This window comes from Oryzias latipes, chromosome 20 (genome assembly GCF_053564925.1).
Source record: "Oryzias latipes strain Hd-rR chromosome 20, Olatipes_Hd-rR_3.1".
Lineage (NCBI taxonomy): Eukaryota > Metazoa > Chordata > Actinopteri > Beloniformes > Adrianichthyidae > Oryzias > Oryzias latipes.
Genome location: NC_136256.1, coordinates 27,274,701 through 27,294,252, shown reverse-complemented (window position 1 = coordinate 27,294,252; position 19,552 = coordinate 27,274,701). Strand labels below are relative to the sequence as shown.

The 19,552-nt window shown below is 41.4% G+C and overlaps 1 protein-coding gene across 5 annotated transcripts in view; it reads right to left on the bottom strand.

The window, feature by feature from the left end:
- ralylb (RALY RNA binding protein like b) overlaps window positions 1-19,552 on the bottom strand; it is a 152,054-nt gene that overhangs the window by 48,492 nt on the left and 84,010 nt on the right. For 4 of the 5 annotated variants that reach the window (XM_023950100.2, XM_023950099.2, XM_078938318.1 and 1 more), the window contains one exon: window positions 11,893-12,166. The exons of the other annotated variant lie outside the window; for it this stretch is intronic. In XM_023950100.2, the coding sequence (XP_023805868.1) occupies window positions 11,893-12,148 (256 nt within the window). In that variant the 5' untranslated portion in view covers window positions 12,149-12,166. The remainder of the gene's footprint in view (window positions 1-11,892; window positions 12,167-19,552) is intronic. 5 annotated transcript variants of the gene reach the window in all.

Sequence of the window (19,552 nt, the reverse complement as noted above, 5' to 3'; positions counted from 1 at the left end):
AACAGTCTCATGGTGCAGACCGATGTAATAGCAGCTGCCTACCACAGCGTAGCGCTGCAAGACCACAAACACAGCTCCAGAGCGGCACAGATGAGACTGATGCTGTCTTGACCCCTCATTTCAAAGCAGATGAACGCTGAATTAATTTGCTTTTTCCTTTGACAGCATCTTCGCCGCGACTGAAATTCCCTTTGACAGGACGTGTCCTGCGAAGGCGGCCCATCTCCCCCTGTTAGATGAGGTGCATAAATACAGACACAGCTCATTAATAGTTCTGTCACACAGATAAGCCCCTGACAACCCCGTGAAACACTTTATGGGCCAAGACTCGCAACTTCCTGATTGCGAGAGCAGAGGTTTTCCTCTGAAAACTAAGTTTTGAGGGTCATTGGTTAATATTTTTTGCAAAGTACTCAACTTTTCATCTGATCCGATTTGATTAAACCTGACAATTTCCGTTTTTTAATGGCTGCTCCTGAGTGTTTTAAAAAAAATAAAAGTTAGTGTTCCAACATGTTACCAGCATGGTCCTCAACGCCACAAAGCCAACAGGGACGGCGTGAACGGGCCACAAGGAGTCGTCAAGGTCAAGTTTGCTCTTCAAAACAACGCTATCTATGGAAAACATCTCCATTCCACTAGAAACTGCAGTCTGCTGGTCTCTTCTTCAGAGACCCAGGCCAAGCATCTGTGAGTTATGCCCCTCTCAGCTCAGTCCAGTGTGCACTTATTAATGAAAATGTCTTTGGCTCCTAACAACCTAACTCTTATCTAAAGTGAGGTTCACCACACAAGCAGGCAGTTCAGTGTCTTAATCCAATTTATTCTGATTATGCAAAATATTCTGGACATTTTTTTTTTTTTTTTTGCAAAGAGATTGATTTAGGCGGAAGTCATTCTCCCCCTGCTGATGTCACTAATTAAATCTGCACGGTCACAAAGGGGAAAAGACGCCGATAAAGGAGAGAAAAGCTGAGTTTGAGGAAACGCTTTTAAGCTTGAAGTGAAGATATTCTGCAGGGGGCTGTGTCACATGTCCCGATTAATCAGGAAATTAGACAAATGCTGTTCTTTTGTCAGGGAGAAAATCTCATTTTTGCAGACCCCCCCCCCCCAGAAAATGAAAGATTCTGCAAAGACTGACGAAGAAGATGGTTCTGTCACGCCAGCACCTTTGGATGGTTATAGACCGACTTTAAACTCATAGATATCAGGGGGGGTCACTCCTGAATGCAACTGATGGGAATGGCTATAAACTGCAGGTGGGTGGCCACCATCTTGCCTGGGACGACCTTTACGGAGCAACTGCGCCTGCGGCCGGGTCAGAATCTCCGGCTATGGGGATTCAACGCTGGATGCATGAGTCACCAGCCCTTAGCTCTGCAGAGTAATTAGTGTGAAGAAATCAGGAAGGGTGGGAGCCGAACACAGGGGGGAAGACAGAGGGGGAATAAACGCAAAGTCAAGATAGGAAATGTGACAAGTAAACACATGCGAGAGCAAGATACGGCTCGCGGCGAGGTTGTGGGCTGTTTTTAATTTTATCTGGTGTGCTGTGTCTGCACAGAAGACTGCGGTTCTGTCAGAGGGATTCTGAGCTCGTGCACGGGGGAGTCAGACGGGTTTTACGCTGCGGCCCCCTTCTGTGCAGACCATCCGAAAAGGCTCCAGGGTCACAGCAATTATCGCTGCATGTGTAATCACGGGTCACAGGCCATTACTCACGCCGTACGGCCCACTTTCACTGCTGGAATGTCTTCTCAGTCGTTTAACCAGGGGAGCACATCAGCAGCAGGAATTAAAGGACAGACGAGGCTCGATAAGCAGGAATTGTTTGGGGGGCAGGTTATGCACTGGAGGGTCAGTGCTGCAGCCACCGTCTCCCATCCCACACCTGTTGGAGTCGTATCCATCAAAACAAGCCAAAGATCTGCCCGTTGGTATGCAACTCATTCCAAACCAGAATGCAGATTTTCAGCATAAAAGTCCAACTTTATCAACCAGCGATCATCCTAGCTCATCCTGTCTGCATGGGAATGCGCTCAGTGTGCGGCTAAACCCTCTACAGTGCGGCGGCATCATTGGTTATGCAAGAACTGCCAAGCGGCTCATCGGCTCAAATCTCCTCTCCCTCCTTCCCCTTTTTATCCGTACATAGATACAACATTGATGAACACTCGCAGGATGCTTGTTAGGACCGACGTTAATCCTGTTTCTAACTGTCCAGCACTCTGCTTATCTCCTACTCCCGCCTTACAGACAAGTTTAGAGACTGCCATCACTGAAAAGAGAGGGAGGGTGAAAAAAAAAAGGGGGTTTATGATCGCGACAGTTTAAGGAAAGAAGGATTTCTGGGAAATCTGAAGTGGCTGACTGCTCGGCTGGAAAAAAGTATGACGGGAATGAAAAGTGAAGCATCTCCAAGAGAATCAGGGATTTACATCAGATCCTCTCATGAGGAGGGTCCTGACCGTCCCTCCACCGGATAAAAACGTAGATATTTGGTTCCAGTTATCTAATTATAATTATTAACCGTTAGGTAATGCTTAAGTAAAGCTTATGAAGCTTTTTAGCATTTATTAAGGGTGACACCAGGCCAAACATGTAATCTAAACCTTTACTTATTAACTCCTAGTTTAGAACAAACAACAAATTATACATTAAGGCTTTCTGAATTTATCAACTAACATGCAGTTGATGCATACATATTCCTTTTTTCAAAGCTTTTTAATGCATTATGTAAGGTTGAGTCATAAACATTAGTTCACTAATGGGAATTAATGTATTAAATAATGCATAAACCTGTCTGGTAACACTTTAATAGTTAACTTATGCTTAATTATGCATCAACAAACATTAACCCTTACTGTAAAATATTCCTGATGTTTGTTGACTGAGGTACTCTTCAATTTTTATAAACAATGTTTACAACAATGACTTTGATAATAAATGTTTCATTTTATTTTGTTTACATTGTGAAATGAGATCTGCAAATGGGGATATCTGTTTAATGTGGAACAGGAAATGATATTTTACATGCCGTTTCTGGAGGTTTCTGTTCAGAATGGACATCAATTAGTTAGAAGGACAACAGAAAGGACACAAGGAACCTGCTTCTGTTCATTTTAGACCCAAAAAACCAAAACTTCAACAAATGAACTTAAACGTTAGAAAAACAACTGGATTTTAATCACGGCGAAACAAAACTGGGGTTGCCTCATAGGACAGGTGATCGAAGACAGACTCCTAAGAACAGGGAACGGCTGTGATGGTTGAAAACTTTACTGTGAATGAGAGAAAAAAAAACAGACTATAGAAAAAAACCTGAACTCAAGAAAACACGATGTGTTACAAACCAAGAAGACTAAACAAAATGCACTAATCCACACCAATAAAGATGAATGATTTTTAATTAAATCATTGTGAATCAGGAGCAGATGAGTAAATTCATTTTTTTAAAAGATTGTATTTGTGACAAAGACAATACGCTTTGTTTTTCTCGTCTGAGCTGGAATCTACGGCTCTGATATTGCTCACTGTTCCTAACTATGTTAGGTTGGGGATGTGAGGGGCTGTAAGCTAGCGGGAGAGAGTATAAACAAAGGGATGATGGGAAATGAGGGTGGGCTTACTCTGCACCAACAGTCAACTCAGTGGCAAATTTCTAATTAACTCCTGCTGCTCTGCAGAAACTATGTACAAGAAAACTTTTTACATTTTGGCTCAAAAGTGCACGATCATGATTAAAAGACCACTGAGAACGCTTTAAAAATAGAACAAAAAAAGATAGGAGTGGGTCTTTAAGACCAGTGTTTGTTTTTGTTAATCTACTCGCCAGATTACAACAGAGCGCTCAGACACAAGTTCTCCAGGTTCACAAACACCCACCGCAGAGTTTCATTCAGCAAAGTCCCTCTGTTGATGGAAAGAGTCATGAAACTGTCAGAAAAAGCTCTGAGCGCCTTTTCTGAGGCCCAATGTTATTACAAACAAGAGGACTGATTACCACGCTTCTGTTTTCAGCTCCAATCAATCTCTGCTCCATCACATCCAGACTATCCTTCAGTCTCACGTCATCATCAGTTCTCCTGAAGATCTCATTTTACACAAAGGTCCCCAAGAAGACTCTAGTCCTAAATCCACCCACTGGGGCGATTTCCATCCATGTCTCTCTAAATCATCCTTCCTCTGAATAAAATGTTTGCATATTCCATGAAAAATCAGCACACAACTTTTAATAAATATGGTCTTATTGTGACTAATCATGAAACGTTTTTTTTTTTTTAAATACATTACCATTGTTTTGAGACAGAACCACTTATGAAAAAAAACGCAGACTGTGACAGAATGTGAGACAAAGTCAGGCAAAACTGGAAAAAGTCAAATAAATACAGTTCATTTAAAATTTGAAACAAGAGCAGAAACAACATTCAACTTCAATAAATGTGAAAGATTTAACCAAAATCAAATATTCTTGCTATTTTGTGCTGCATTCGGGTGTTTTTTGGAAAGGTTTTGGCACAATCTATGTTCTGGGAACACGACGTTCCAACATAATTGGTTCTAGTGAAGTCCACTCAGTCACTTAAATCCTCCTCCACGACTGTGATTTCAATCTAACGCAGCAAAAAAAAAAATGGTCCGGTCAGGCAAAGATAAATTTAACTTTAATTATTGAGAGTGGCAGGGTAAATTAGAGGTACATTTTAGGTATGTTATAGACATAATCAATTTCAGGAGACACCTACGGACCGAACATGTCCACGTACACACACTGTCCTTTGGTTGGCTGAGGCCCGCAGAGACCGGCTCAGTGCTCTCTGCCTTCTGAACCCAGGTTTCTAATCAGAGAATTAGCTGTGGTTCCCTCTGCCAAAATCCACACAGTAATCCATCTCACTTTGTCCACACTGTGGCTCCAGCTCCTTTGAAGCGTTTGTCAGTTTGTATGAAAGAGAGAAAAAAAAAGAGAGCAGCCACAGACAGACAGAGAGAGAGGGAGAGAGATCCTGCAGGGAAATGTGATTTCCTCCAATCCTGGGTGGCTTTATTAAAGCCTATTAGGTTCACAATGACAAACTTAACATTTCTTCAGTGTTGTCACCACAAAAGACCCTTGTTCTTGCTCCTCCTGAAGACACTGCAGCTCAGATTAATTCTCTGCTAGACATGACTGCGAGCATGTGTGCTGCTTAGTACCTGCTCTTATCGATGGTTTGGTGGAGCGCCGGGTCAGGATCGCTGTGCTTTGGATGTCCAGCCCCGGCTCCGGGAGCATGATTAATGAAAGAGGAGACGGACGGACAGGGTGCATCCTAATCACCCACAAGGACACGCAGACATACGGAAGGCTGGACGGACTTGGGCAGGAAGCGGAGAGCAGGAGCGTGCATACTGATACTGTAATTTGTGGGGTTTTTGTGGTTCATACTGAAACCTGTAATCGAATGGAGCACGGGCCTGAATTCTCATCTCCTCAAAGCCCACATACAGACGCGCTCAGACACACTAGACATACTTACAGCCTCACAGGCAGGGACATGAAAGACACACAGAGGACCTTATGGGGTCAGGTTTGGCAAAGCTCCGTCCTGTGGATCAGGAGGTATTGGCTCATCCAGCTGCAGCACTTTCTCATTTTTTCATACCTGTAAGCCCGGACCTGAAATTGAAAGTTTGCACAAACGGTGCAGCCGCTGCAGAAAAGTCTGCAGAGCTCAAGTTTAGGGATGAGACTGAAATGATGATTGTGGTGAAACGGTTGAACATGAGAGGCGTGGCTGAACGACAAAAGACTAAACTCGATCACAATGCAGACAAGACTATCGAAAATCAATGTGACAAGAAAATCGGAAGGCTAATAAGGATAAATATTAACAAAAATAACAGATACAGGCCATGTGATTAAAACCAGAGAAAACAGCCTGAACTGAAGCAACACAGAGCCCAATGATGCGTTCACATTTGTCAAATTCGTTGCTTGACACAAAAACGTCTTCAGAGACTTAATACTCCCACCCCGTGTGGGAGGAGCTACTGTCCAAAGTCTTTAGCCACATCGCTACATCATGGAAGACACTGAGAAATCAGGTTTGTTTTAAAGAGCTCTTCAAAAAACATCATTAACCACGTCACCATGTCTGGGCTCTTGAGATCATTCAGAGACTCTCCCGGTACGATGAGCTTTACCATCTACTGCAGGAGCTGCGTCTTTCAGCTGTACTTCTGTCTCTGTGACCCAGTTTGATGAACTCCTGTCCCACTTTAGTCCAAGGAGGGAAATAACAAAAATAGGAATAAAGAAAAAAGGCTTTTTCATTATTTTCTTCATACTAATACAATAAATGTAAAGTTCAGAAGGAGAAGAATCAGATTCTCCTCCATGTTGGTTTAAACTCCACCAGCTGAGGACATCTTTGACACGCCACAACTAAATATGAGATCCTGATTGGTTGAGGCTAAACAGATTTTTTGCCAAAAGATATTTGAAGTGTGGATACATTGTCCCGCGACGCTCAAAACACACCAAAACTAGACCGCGGGACGCACCTGATGTTAAAAACGCGCTGTTAGGTCTGAATCAAAGGCAAATCTATTTACAATAAAGCAAAAGAAAACATGTCGTTTTTAAAGAAAACACTTAAAACTTTTGATGAAAGAGATTGATACTCATGTGAGTAGATTAAAGTTTTCCGAAAAGATGGAATTTGAACTAGCTCACCTAAATCCTTAAGCATCCCAGCTCGCCATGCTTTACTCTGACACACCTGAATGTCTTCATCACCTCTGCACACACCTGATAAACATGGGTGGTTCTTTGGATCAGGTGCATTAGAAAAAACTGTAGCAAATGTAGATGAGGGGTACCAGGACCAGGACCAGGAAAAACTGCATTTGACAGTTTTTTGGTATTTAAAGTGAAAACTTCTTTGAACTTTGTGTCTTTTCATCAAGATTTCAGGACAAAAACAGGATGAAGGATTTGCGATGAAAGGCGGAGACAAGAGAAAGATAAATAGCCATATTTAGTAGTTTGGGATTTGGGACCAGACTCGGTCCAGTGAACATCTGTGAAAGTCGCAGGATGACCCCCAAACTTTGAATGTCAACACAAACACAGAAACCTGCTTTTCCTGCGTCGTCATCCAGCTGATTTTCCAAAAGAGCCTCTGAGAAGCCGGGCAGCCCGATCCGGGGCCAGCACAGACAAAACTGTGATTGGTGATTATGAATCACCACCAGAGCAGTTTGGTGGCCATGTTTGAAATGAAGCTCCTCTTTTTTACCTGTCCCTCTTCATTTTCCTCCTTCCCCCCCGTATGGTTTACTCTCCGTGTCCGATGCTGCTTGCTATGCATCATGCTGGACCAAAATGACGATTGATTGCAGTGCCACTGCTTTTGTAATCCGCTTAGGATGGATTTTGCATCTAAATCACTTTATTATTTATGTGCCCAACTCTTGCCAATGCCATTTGGAAGCAGGATGATTGGTGATCCATCACACATTATCCTTCACTGTGGTCATTAATATTGTAATGGGATGGACCTTCACCATGAAACTTCCAGGTGAAGGGAATGTGGATCTCCTCAGGGAGGGTCAGGCTACTCAGAATAAGCTGTGTGTACCTGTAACCACATAACCCTCCAGAGATGCTGTTAGTTTGCTGTGTGCTGCTCTTCCTCCGGTTTGCAAAACTATATGTTTATATATATATATATCTATCTATATATATATATATATATATATATATATATATATATATATATATAGATATGTGTGTGTGTGTGTGTGTGTGTGTGTGTGTGTATCTGGTGTCAGTGTTTCTTTGTCCTTTTCCATCACGGCTTCAATCACCACCTGCCAATCACTCTCCTCCGCTCCAGCAGGCAGACATGCCGAAGCACCCTGAGCCGCACATCAGGGCAGAGTTCAAACAACCTCCTCCATAAATTTGAGAAAAATGAAAAAGGACAGGGACCTATCCTCCCCAAAACACACAGGAAAACATGACAAACAGGAGCCTCACTTTTCTATAAAATGTAAAAAAGAATCAGTCAACCGCTAGAACATTTTAAATAGGGCTGCGGGAGGGGAGCGGGGCAGAAGACTTTGAAGGGGTAACAAGTGTAGAAGGTCATTACAATTGAAAGGATCAAAAATATGAATTATTATTGTTGCTATTATTATCAAATCAGTAGTTCTTTTAGCTGAGGTCCTACTAATGAAAAAAAGTGACAGACATATATGCATCTCTTCCATGGAATTCAAGCACTAGATTGGGTTCTTTTCTACTTGGAGGGTTGGGTGATTGTGGGGGTAGGGTAGGGTAGGTGCAAGTGGTGCCTGGGTAATTTAAGGGCCTTAGAGGTGGAGAGCAAAACATTTACAGTTGGACTTCACTCACACTCTGACATGTGTGTTGGGAGCCCAGTGGAAATGAAAAGACAAAAGTCGCCAAAACAGCCGAAAAGTTCAATTTTTGGCTTACAGGTCTGGACAAAACCAAAGTCGGAGGTTTTAGCTGTGGTTTCATGTGGCTGCTGTGCGCCTTCCAGCCACCACTATCAGAGTCTCTCCAACGTGTCCTGGGTCTTCTCCGGGGCCTCCACCCAGTGGGACATGCCCGGAACACCTCTCCAGATAGGCGTCTAGGAGGCATCCGGACTAGATGCCCGAGCCACCTCAACTGGCTCCTCTGGATGTGGAGGAGAAGCGGTTCTACTCTGTTCTCTCCCCGGGTGACCGAGCTTCTCACTCTATCTCTAAGGGAGCGCCCAGCCACCCTACAGAGGAGGGGGCATGGGGGGCAGGGAATAAAGGGAATAAAATGTTGTTGTCGTCATTACCTCGTATAGCAGTTTTGTTTGTTAAACATTTTCTGCGTGTACTCAGTCTGTTGAGTTTTTGAACCATTTAAAAAAAAAAAAACACCTTTCTTTATGCGTCTTCAACAGGATCTCCAAATCAGATTTCTCATTATAAAGAGACACATGGACCACAAATGGCTTTGTAATAATTTATCTACCTAAATGTCATTGACTGTAATACTAAATGATTATTTGAATCATCAAAAAAAAAAGGAAAACATGTCTTTGAGTCACAGCGTTAGCTATATATTTATAACATCACATGAGTCAGGGTATATTATATTTTATATTATATGATGTATGTAAATGTATTTATAATGCATCTTTCAATATATGACTTGGTATGAATGATTTTGTGAGATGTATTACAATACACTGACCAAAAATATAAACGCAACACTTTTGTTATTGCTCCCATTTTTGATGGTATGAACTCAAAGATGTGAAACATTTTCCACATACACAAAATAACCAGTTCTCTGAAATATTGTTCACAAATCTGTCTAAATCTGTGATAACGAGCACTTCTCCTTTGCCAAGACAATCCATCCCACCTCACAGGTGTGCCATATCAAGATGCTGATGACGAGATCCTGGGGCCCATTGTACATTCAACAACATCACCTCATATTGCAGCATGATAATGCACGGCCCCATGTTGCATGGATCTGTACACAATTCTTGGAAGCTGAAAACATCCCAGTTCTTGCATGGCCAGCATACTCAGCGGACATGTCACCCATTGAGCATGTTTGGGATGCTCTGGATCGGCGTATACGACAGCGTGTTCCAGTTCCTGCCAATATCCAGTAACTTCGCACAGCCATTGAAGAAGAGTGGACCAACATTCCACAGGCCACAACAGACAACCTGATCAACTCTATGCGAAGGAGATGTGTCGCACTTCATGAATGGTGGTCACACCAGATACTGACTGTCTGTTGTCTGAGTCCCCTGATCCCCTCAATAAAACAAAACGGAAGATTTCAGAGTGGCCTTTTCTTGTGGCCAGTCTAAGGCACACCTGTGCAATAATCATGCTGTCTAATCAGCATCTTGATATGGCACACCTGTGAGATGGGATGGATTGTCTTGGCAAAGGAGAAGTGCTCACTATCACAGATTTAGACAGATTTGTGAACAAAATTTCAGAGAACTGGTTATTTTGTGTATGTGGAAAATGTTTCACATCTTTGAGTTCATACCATAAAAAATGGGAGCAATAACAAAAGTGTTGCGTTTATATTTTTGGTCAGTGTATATAGTATATATTAGTTAATATATTGTAGGACATTTCAGCATAAATCAGAATGTATTGCATTGTATATTACCATATATTGTATGAACACAGCAATAATTGCAGTATTATTTCGATATATGGAACATAACATATACATTGTTACTAAAAGTATGGAAAAATATGGTATTGCTTTATAAAGTCTGGCATTATATCATATTTTCTGTTTATTTGTGTGCATATTACAGGGTAAACACTGGTAATGCAATTTAGACATTATTTTTTAAATACTATATGTACCAAATTTGTGGATTTTAAAATATTTTAATTAGCAAAAGGATTGCTGTTACTGTAGATGATGAACTCAATTTTAACACGTTTTATGAAGCTATCTGATGTTTAAAGCAATAAGACTGAACGGTCACATGATTCGTGATGATGTCATCGGTTATGGTTAGAGCAGCAGACACACTCATTTGCTCCACTCCTCCTTTAGAGCTCAGCGTATAGATTCATTTATTGTGATGTCATTATCATCACCAACCCTAACTTTGCTCTGCAGGCTTGACCTTGAACTGCCTGACATCAACTCGTGGCTAATTTGCAGTCCGCTCTCTCTTTTACTTCTACTTTGTTTCTCTAAAAAAAAATCAATCCACAAACGTAACTCATTTTACATCAAACGCTGCCGTCTTAGATCACTGAAATATAGTTTTGCCTTGAAGGGATTTGCCCTGCTCTCTCCTTGAAGCGCAGAGCAGAGTGTGATGCATCTCCACCTCATTGTCTTCCAAAATATGGTTTGTGGCTTTAAATCTGCTCACTTGGGAGAGATTCTGTCCCCGGGTCCCTCTCCTTGCTTAGATGAGTGATGAAAATGGTGATATCCACTGAGCATCTCCTACATCTCGCCGAGTCTCTGACCCCATGTTTGATGCCAGGATGGTGGTGGGCTGCACTTCTTCAGGCCCGTCTGAACCCACACCGTCGTGAGAAAAGTTATTTTTAACCACCTTCTACTCCCAAGTCAGCGTGTCCATGCATTTATGTAAGGAGCGACGCGATCAGGATACAGATATCTCCTGTGTGCTGGGATGTACGTACATTGATCACTTTAATGTTTTTTTAGTCATAACTCTCATTGTCTCCACACTTTCTTCTCCTTAAGAAACATTCAAACAAATAATCAAATATACAAGAACACAATGTGCTGAACCTCTGTAATTTTCATCAGCCCTCAGGAGGGCACGCTAAGCCTAAAATAATCCCAAATTCAAACTTGAATGACACTTCTGTTGGCCTCAAAAGAGAAAATCAGAGTGGACTGGATTTTTCAACCCCTTTTTCAAAATCATCTCGAGGTTTGTCTTTCTTATGCCAGTATGAAATGCTTCGCCTCTTATCCATGAGGCAAAATAAATGTGAAAATAAACAATTTCACAGTCACTCAGCATCCACTGCAGAGCCCTCTGCAGAGTGCAGGAAGTAGATGCCTGCACGGCTTAATGCAGCAACGTCCCATGCCACTTAGCATATCATACTTTGTGCTAAATGCTTTGCCGCATGCTTTTAGCCAGTTTAAAATGTTAAAATCAAGCCTCCATCTGCAAGTGGACGATTTAGCAGATTCTGCAGGCTTTTCTCCAAAACGGCTTGACAACAATCCAGATGCTTGAGCATTAACAGCCAGGAGTGGATCCCAGCTGAAATTATCTAACGATCATCAAGTAAACTTACGATAAAAGTGTCTTTTATGAGCTTGATAAGTAAAAAAAGAAGACTCACCAAGAGGCTGTCCGGCGATGATTCTGGTGTTTTCCCCCGCCACAGCTGCACGTGCGTTCCTTTCGTTTATGTACTGAACAAAGGCGTAACCCTTATGCACGGAGCAGCCCACTATTTTGCCATATTTGGCGAAAATGACCTCTATGTCTGTCTTCTTTACGATAGCTGTGTTGAGGTTTCCGATAAAGACTCTGGAATTGATGGAACGAGGGTCATTCTTATTGGTCACGTTGCTGGTCTGGGTCTTACCAGTCATTCTCCTCCAGATGCCCTCCTGGGAAGCAAAAAAGAGGCGGAAACTTTAGAGGTTGGATGCACCAAATATTCTGAGTGAATAAATATCAAGTGATTAAGCTCATGATCAGCTGGTAAAGTGAGAAAACGTTTCTCATCTTCTCTCTGCATGTTTCTGTTTGGTACAGAGGAGCAGTTGACTCCCCATCAGTGATCCATCGGGGCTCATGGATAAATAGAGATTATGTTCCTCACAACTGAATATCAGGGTCTCATTTTTAAATTGACTTACAGCTGAATTCACTTTAATCTTAAACACATTTCCTTTAAGAGATTCACCGCAGAGATTTCGTCCCTTAAATAAAAAATAAAAAAAGTTTTAAATACATTTAAAAAAACACTGCAAACTTATCCAGTTCACTTGAATGTAAAGTTTTTGTGATGTGATTTTATTTTGATGCTCCTTTTGAGACAACTTGAATCTAAAAACACATTTTCTTCTGCAACATAAATCAGAGTAGACAGTTGTTTATGAAACAATACCCTTCATTTTGTGACAGATTGAATATTAGGACTAAATTGGATTATGGTTGATTTATGGGATTGTTCCTTTAATACAATGAAGCAGCATTCAGATGTGTAATGATTGTAATCATAGCCCCTCTGCTGTGTTTGTGTCACAGGAACAGGCAGACGGCTGGATCCAAATGCAGCAGCTTTATTAGCTCAACTAAAAGTCCACAAAGTTAAATCGTCATCAGGAGGGCGGGGTTTGAAAACAGGCACAAGATCATCAGAGGAGAGACGGGGTAGTCAGGATCCAGGCAAGAGTCGGGGCAGGCGGCAGGTGAACAGTCAGGGTCAGAAGACAGAAGATCCGGTGTAGGTACCATAACCGTTCGGCCTGGAACTTCCGTTTGGGGTCCTTTCGACTGAAGGTAACGTCACACTACGGTAACCCCACTTGGACAAACTACGTAGCGTGGAGATCTGCTCGGGCTCTACAAATGTTCATTTCACGTTCCCTTTTGTAACCTAAAGTTATTTTCCCTCATAAATTGTGTCTGACAGTATTTTTTGTAATTTTCATAAAGAGATTTTGCCACAATCCGCTTGTTATTCCAGTATAAATTCAGCCGTGGCTGAAAATGTTGTCAGCACGGCTAAATGCTGTCCTTCCGGGTCCGTTCTGCCAATAATAAAGCACTGGGCGCACGGATTAAAAAAACTATAAACGAACAGGCATTTAATAGTAATCATAACATAAAGGCACATTTGTTTACAACAGACTTCATAATTTCTTCTTCTATGGTAGTATCGTGATTTGTTAAGACCAATCACTATCTGACACGTCATCGGACCAACGTACAGCCAATCACATGATGTGACGTCAGCATTGGTCCCAGGACCCCGAAGGACCCCGAAGGAAGTTCCAGGCCGAACGGTTATGGTACCTTTACCGGTCCAGATATAACACTCAGTAATGAAGGCAGAATGGTACTTCATGCTGAGCTTCACTCAGTGCAGAGCTTTAGTATGAATGAGCTTTAGTATGAATGAGCTTCAGTATGAATGAGGTGTGCGGCATCCAGGACGTTGGAGCGCTGGGGTTGCTGGGAGATGAAGTACTCTGGAGACTGCTCCCGCAGGTGACTAGAGGGGGACGTGGGGGGATGCTTTGACTTCTGACAGTTTGATACGTCTGGTAGCCAGTAAGGTTATACGTTACAGGTTACTTGTTGTTCAAAAGTAGTCCATTACATTAGTGTTACACTCTCAAAAATGTATTTAGTCATATGTTACTTTTATATTACTCTTTGTAAAATATGCAAAAGTAGAAGATAAAATATGAAATGACAAATACAGCAAATTCTTTTCCATTTATATTAAATATGCATGGTGTAAAAATGACAATTTATAATATTCTTAAATATTGGTGCAAGGTCATGAAAGCCTTCAGCTGGAGTCCATAAAAATAAATACATAAACTCACCACTTATAAAGGGAAACACAGACCAAACAGAAAAACCAAAATAAAATAAAAATTCGACTAAATAAAAGCAGATTTAAGACGGCGTCAAGCTTACAGGAAGACAGACAGCTCTGTGAAACAACAGGACAAAAAAAACTACTAAACTTAAAGTGTTTTAGTCTGTAAAGGCTAAAAAAGTGTAACCCAGAAATGTAATTTTACATGAATAAACAAAAAGCATTAAATTACCAACTTCAAACTGAAAAAGGCGGTCACTAAAACTGGTATTACCTAAACATAATCATAAATGTAAATCCATCGTTTTAACAACTTTATTAGCAGCGTCCTTGTAACATTAGACAGCCGGTTGCTGAATATCATTCAGCAACAACTGTCACAATAAATTTAGAGTAAAGACTCCTGGATTTTGTCTATTAAATACCTGTGGTGCAGTCAAGTAGCTTTTCAAAATAAAACTTCCTTCAGAAACAGATTAGAAGCGTAACTGAAAAACAGTATGTCAGGTTTTTTCCCCTCTGTGGCCCGGTACCAACTGACACACTCCGATGCACGACCCGTGGTTTGGAGACAACTGCCTTTTATTACTTTGTTAGGGGAAAAAGTAAAATGTTATCATTATTCTTTTATAATGTGTTCTGCATGAAAAAGGCACAAATTTAGGTTAACAGCAGAAGATTTTCACTGAGCTTTTTAGCAACAGTTAAAGTGACCAAAAGTTACAAGCTGAAAGAAACGGTCAGAAAACAGTCATGAAACTTCAGCTTCATCAAGAATGTAACATGGCACATCATACCTACATAAAAAAAATGAATTTAAATGAATATATGGGCACTTTTTGTAGACTGTTGTGGTTGGAATTTCGTTTGTACAGCAAATGGGATGTGACACACAGGGTCACTGGCCAGTCAACTGTTCATCCACGTAACATTTTGCATGGTTGAAATGCTGCCACTGAATAGCTGAGGGCAGCTTAAGAAGGAGCAGCACTCTCTGAGGGTTTTCCTCTCTTTTTAGTCACTTGGAAAACGTTTCAGTCTCAAATCACACTTTGTTTGCTTTATATTTTTTAAAGCATAGGTGTGTCTCAGTTTACACATTTCTAAATATCTTGGCTTGTTTGTCCTTGTATGTAAAAGTGTTTGACCATAATTCTCATAAATTAGAGCGGTAGATCAAAAGAAATAAAGCAATTTAGCATTTTCCTGTTTTGATTCCCCCCCTTCATTGCAAACAAACATCTGTGTGTTTTATCACTATGGATATCCGCATATTTAATCCTGTTAATGTTCTCAAATGGATTTCATTTAGAGCATTAATTACTCTGAAATATTGTTGGGAAAACACTAAGTATTCAATCTCTCTGTCCATGGCACGCCAGGATAAGAATTATTCAGTTTTGAGAGGGAGGACCTAAATAATAGATTCAATTTTCAGTAAATAGGATTAGTTACCAAGGTAACATTTGTTTGACCATTGTGTGCACACACACACCCAAGTACACACATCTTGAATTTGTTCTTATTAGTATTCCTGTTGATCTTCAGCTAACATTTTTGCTGTAAAAACTTCATACATTGAGTGTTTTAACTCTTACATTCGTAGTTTTTTTTCCCTGCAACATTTCAGTTTTCTCTTTTTTTTTATTTGGGATGAGATTATGCAGGAAAAAAATCCTGTGAGGACATGTAATTCAAAAACCCAAAGATAACTGGATTCTACAGGAAAGAGGCTTTATTTAAAACCCACTAGAGGGAGAATGAAGCCGGCCAGTCATCCAGGAAACCAGAGAAGTCGCCTCTCAATTTTAACCAAAGATGACTTCTCAGGAATTCATTACTCCAGAGCCTGAGATCAGTCTGCTTCTCATCCATTCATTCACTCGTCACATATAAACAAGGACAGTTGGTTTAACTGAGTGTCATGTGACACATACTAAACTCACAGGTCTAAATGTCCCCAGTGACCTACGCACACTCATTTCCAGAGTTGCGCTGGCATTGAACTTCATTTTGTTTTTTTTCTCTTATTACTGTGAGAGGAGTGTATCATGTACTTGTCATTTTTATAAGTAGCACTAAGGAGAGCACACTGCAGTCTATTTTGAAAGTAGACATGACTGTCTTTCCATGACAAGACAATGCATTTTGGGGAATTGTCACCAACAGTAGTAGTGGCTTTTCGATGGTTTGACCAGGTGTTTGTCTCACTTTATGCCTGGACCTGCTGGGGACAGTGGTTACAGGATGTGCAGAAGTGGCAGCTGAGAAGAGTAAATAGATGTCACATGGTTCAAGCATAAGTCACATGCACCTGTACGGGTGTTTTTGGGTTGTCCAATTGCCCATTGAGGGTCGCAGAAAGGAGCATCTGAAGGGAAACGCAGGTGTGTCTTCCAGTTCCCTTGTGGGCACCGTAAGGGACTTCATGAAAATGGAACGTACCATTGTCGTGCATGTGGGAAATGTGTTGTGAAGTATTTGTAAGGCTACATTGTACGCACTTACGAGTAATGATGTGGTATGGTGTCCTTACGTCACACTGAGTCCAGATGTTAATGAGGTGCATTCAGTGCATGCACATGATATGTAAGAGCCTGTAGGACCCCTATAGGACGTCCACACAACCTACGCTATGATTGTCCTATTGCCTAATTTCTTTTCCTATGTTTACAGTAACTGTTTTGATGGGCACACAAGAATGCACAGATGTGTGTTCACACTGGACTGTTGCTACCCGACAATGGCACATGTACCTGCAGTCGAAAGAGGTTTGGTGTGAAATGTTGAAGCGGCGCAAATGATCCAAGTCTTTTTCTTTCACAGCTCTATTCCGATATTATTCTAGCCAGGCACAAACCACAATTATTAACTTCTCTTCTATGATAAATGATGAAACGGTCGTCACTTCCGTGAAATAAAGAGAAGCCATCCTTACGTCATTGCCAAATCCAAGTCCCTGATTGGTCGAAATTCCACTTTCACTGCTCATTCAATGGTCGCGTGTTTTATAGAGCTTCCGATGTAAGAATTTTGGATGCGGAAGCCTGAAGCATGCAAATGTGTGTTTACGTTGAAAGTGGCTGCTTGGACCTGCATTCCCAACCTGTTTTGAACATAGTGCAACAGTCAAGCGTGTACTTATTACGTAAACAGCAATAACCAGCTCTTAGCATAGAGCTGCAGGTTTGAAAAATAAAAAATAATCTGCCTGCGTCTCACCTACTTCACCTTTACGTATTGTATAAGTGTACAGTAAAACCTGTCACCGTCAGCATGCCTGTAGAAAATAAATGTGCATGAACATAAAAACTATATATGGTTTTTTGAATTATCTAGTATTAGAAATATTTTATTTTTTTGCATTAAAGTTATGTTAGGACAGTTTGGCTTAAGCACAGTTTTTTATCCCATTGATATTTGTATTGCTCCGTTATTGGCTGGCCTGGGACCAGAGTTACAAATTTAGTTTCAGCCTGTGGTGAAATGACAATACCCATCCTTGAAATTCTTAATTTTAGAGACAAAGTAATGGTCAGTACTTGAGGTTATGTGCAAATCATGGACCCCAAATAATCAGGGTGCTCCAGGAGGAGAAGATGGAGACAAAGATAAGTTTTTTGGTTGCAGGTAGAGAGCATGAATGTTGATGTGACAGAAGAGGAAGCACTTAAGCTAAAAACAAGAAATGCATTAATGTCACGGCTAAAGAAGAAGAAAAAAAAAAAGATAAATTTTGGAGTCAAACAGCAAAACAAACTTCTTGTGACTGCTTTGACAGTGAATGTGTGTAGTGCTGCACCAGAATGTGTTTCTGTGTGTGCATTGGTGTGGTATCAGCTGCCACCTGCAATCTATCAAGCAGCCTTGATATTTATCAGCTGCAGCCGCTACCAAGAATTTATATAGTGCAGGTACGCAGACATGCGTGCACTCCAGACGTCTGACAGTACTTTAAAGTTACGGTCTGACACAAATCCCATACTGATGTTGGTGGACAGGTCGCAAGAACATGACAAATCAGGGGAGAAGCGTAAGATTGCTTCTCTTGTCAGATAAATCACGAGGGGGGTGGTGGTCATGGAGCTATTTTACAGCTCCACACTGGGATATTTCATGCTGCCATCTTGCTTGTTTTCTTTACGCTAATTTATCCCCCTGAATGGTTCTCTGCTGACCTTGCTTTTCTTTTTTTTTGAGGGGGAATTTACAACCTCCATCGGGCTTCTCATCTGCTTTAGGTGATGGGTTCATGGGGGGAAAAAAAGCATGTGGGAAAAGTGCAGAAGGGACACAGAAGGGCATATGGGGTGAATTCCCAAAAATGTTCTTGCCTTTAGAGAAGAATGATGACCTTAAAAATGATTACACCGCGCTGCATTTTATCATAAAGAGCAGCATTTTCACATCAGAAGAGGTGCTAGATTTTTCAGGAAGAGGTGGGCGTCTTCTGTGTGGACTATGCAGCTCTGGCATTACAAGAAAAAGTTGGAGAAAATAAGGAAAATGAACATCAGTGTCCTGACACAAAGACAGATGAGGTCAGCTGACGAGAAAAAAAGAAGGGGAGAAGTGTAATGTTTTTTTTTTTACTGTGGTAGTCGAAAGCAGAAAGTGAAAAAGCAGAAATGGCTAAGTGCATTGCGTCTGAGAAAACAGAACCTTAAAAGATTGCTTGGATCTGACCACCTGCCTGATTTCTATACGTTTTTCATGAAGGAAAGGAGCTCTGTGAAAGGATTCCTTTTGTACGTTTCCCTCCACCACGTCTCAACCTCCTCTGCTCTGACTGTTGCCAAGGCAGCTTGACAGGCTGAGGAAGGAGTGGAGGAGCTGCTCGCTGAAACAGAACACTGAGTGGTAACCTGATACACCTTTTCCATCGGCGCTGCTGCCATGTAGTGCAGAGCTGAAATAATTGCTTCATGGGTTCTGTCCATTAACACCTTGTCCGTATGAGTGTCTTTCTGTGGTGAAAGCGGCAGCCACGGCTGTGAAAAAGGTTCCCTCTATTTGCGAATCAATGCCTCTATTTTTATTGTAGTCTGCAGAGCATCTCTGCCATGCAGAGCGCCGTAAATCTGCGAGCTTCTCTGCCTGAAACCACTCTGCCCCAGAAAAGACAAACCGCAGTCACAACATTTTGTCATCCTCGACAGAAAAGGAAAAGTCTCTAAATTAAATCTAATATGAACAGAATGAAGGCCATAAACGAATAAACTGTCATAGGAAACGTTTCCCATTTCCACAGGCAGCCTAAAAAAATGTATCCCGTCCAGAAGATGGAGAGACGTAAAACTCATTTTCTTCCCATTTTCAATCAGCTTCTGCCCTTTGGCTTTATGAGTCAAGGTACACAGCAGAGTTCTGCTATGCAGTTAAAAATTCACAAATAGGCATCAAAGAGGGACCACTTTCATGTGGTTCAGCATCACAT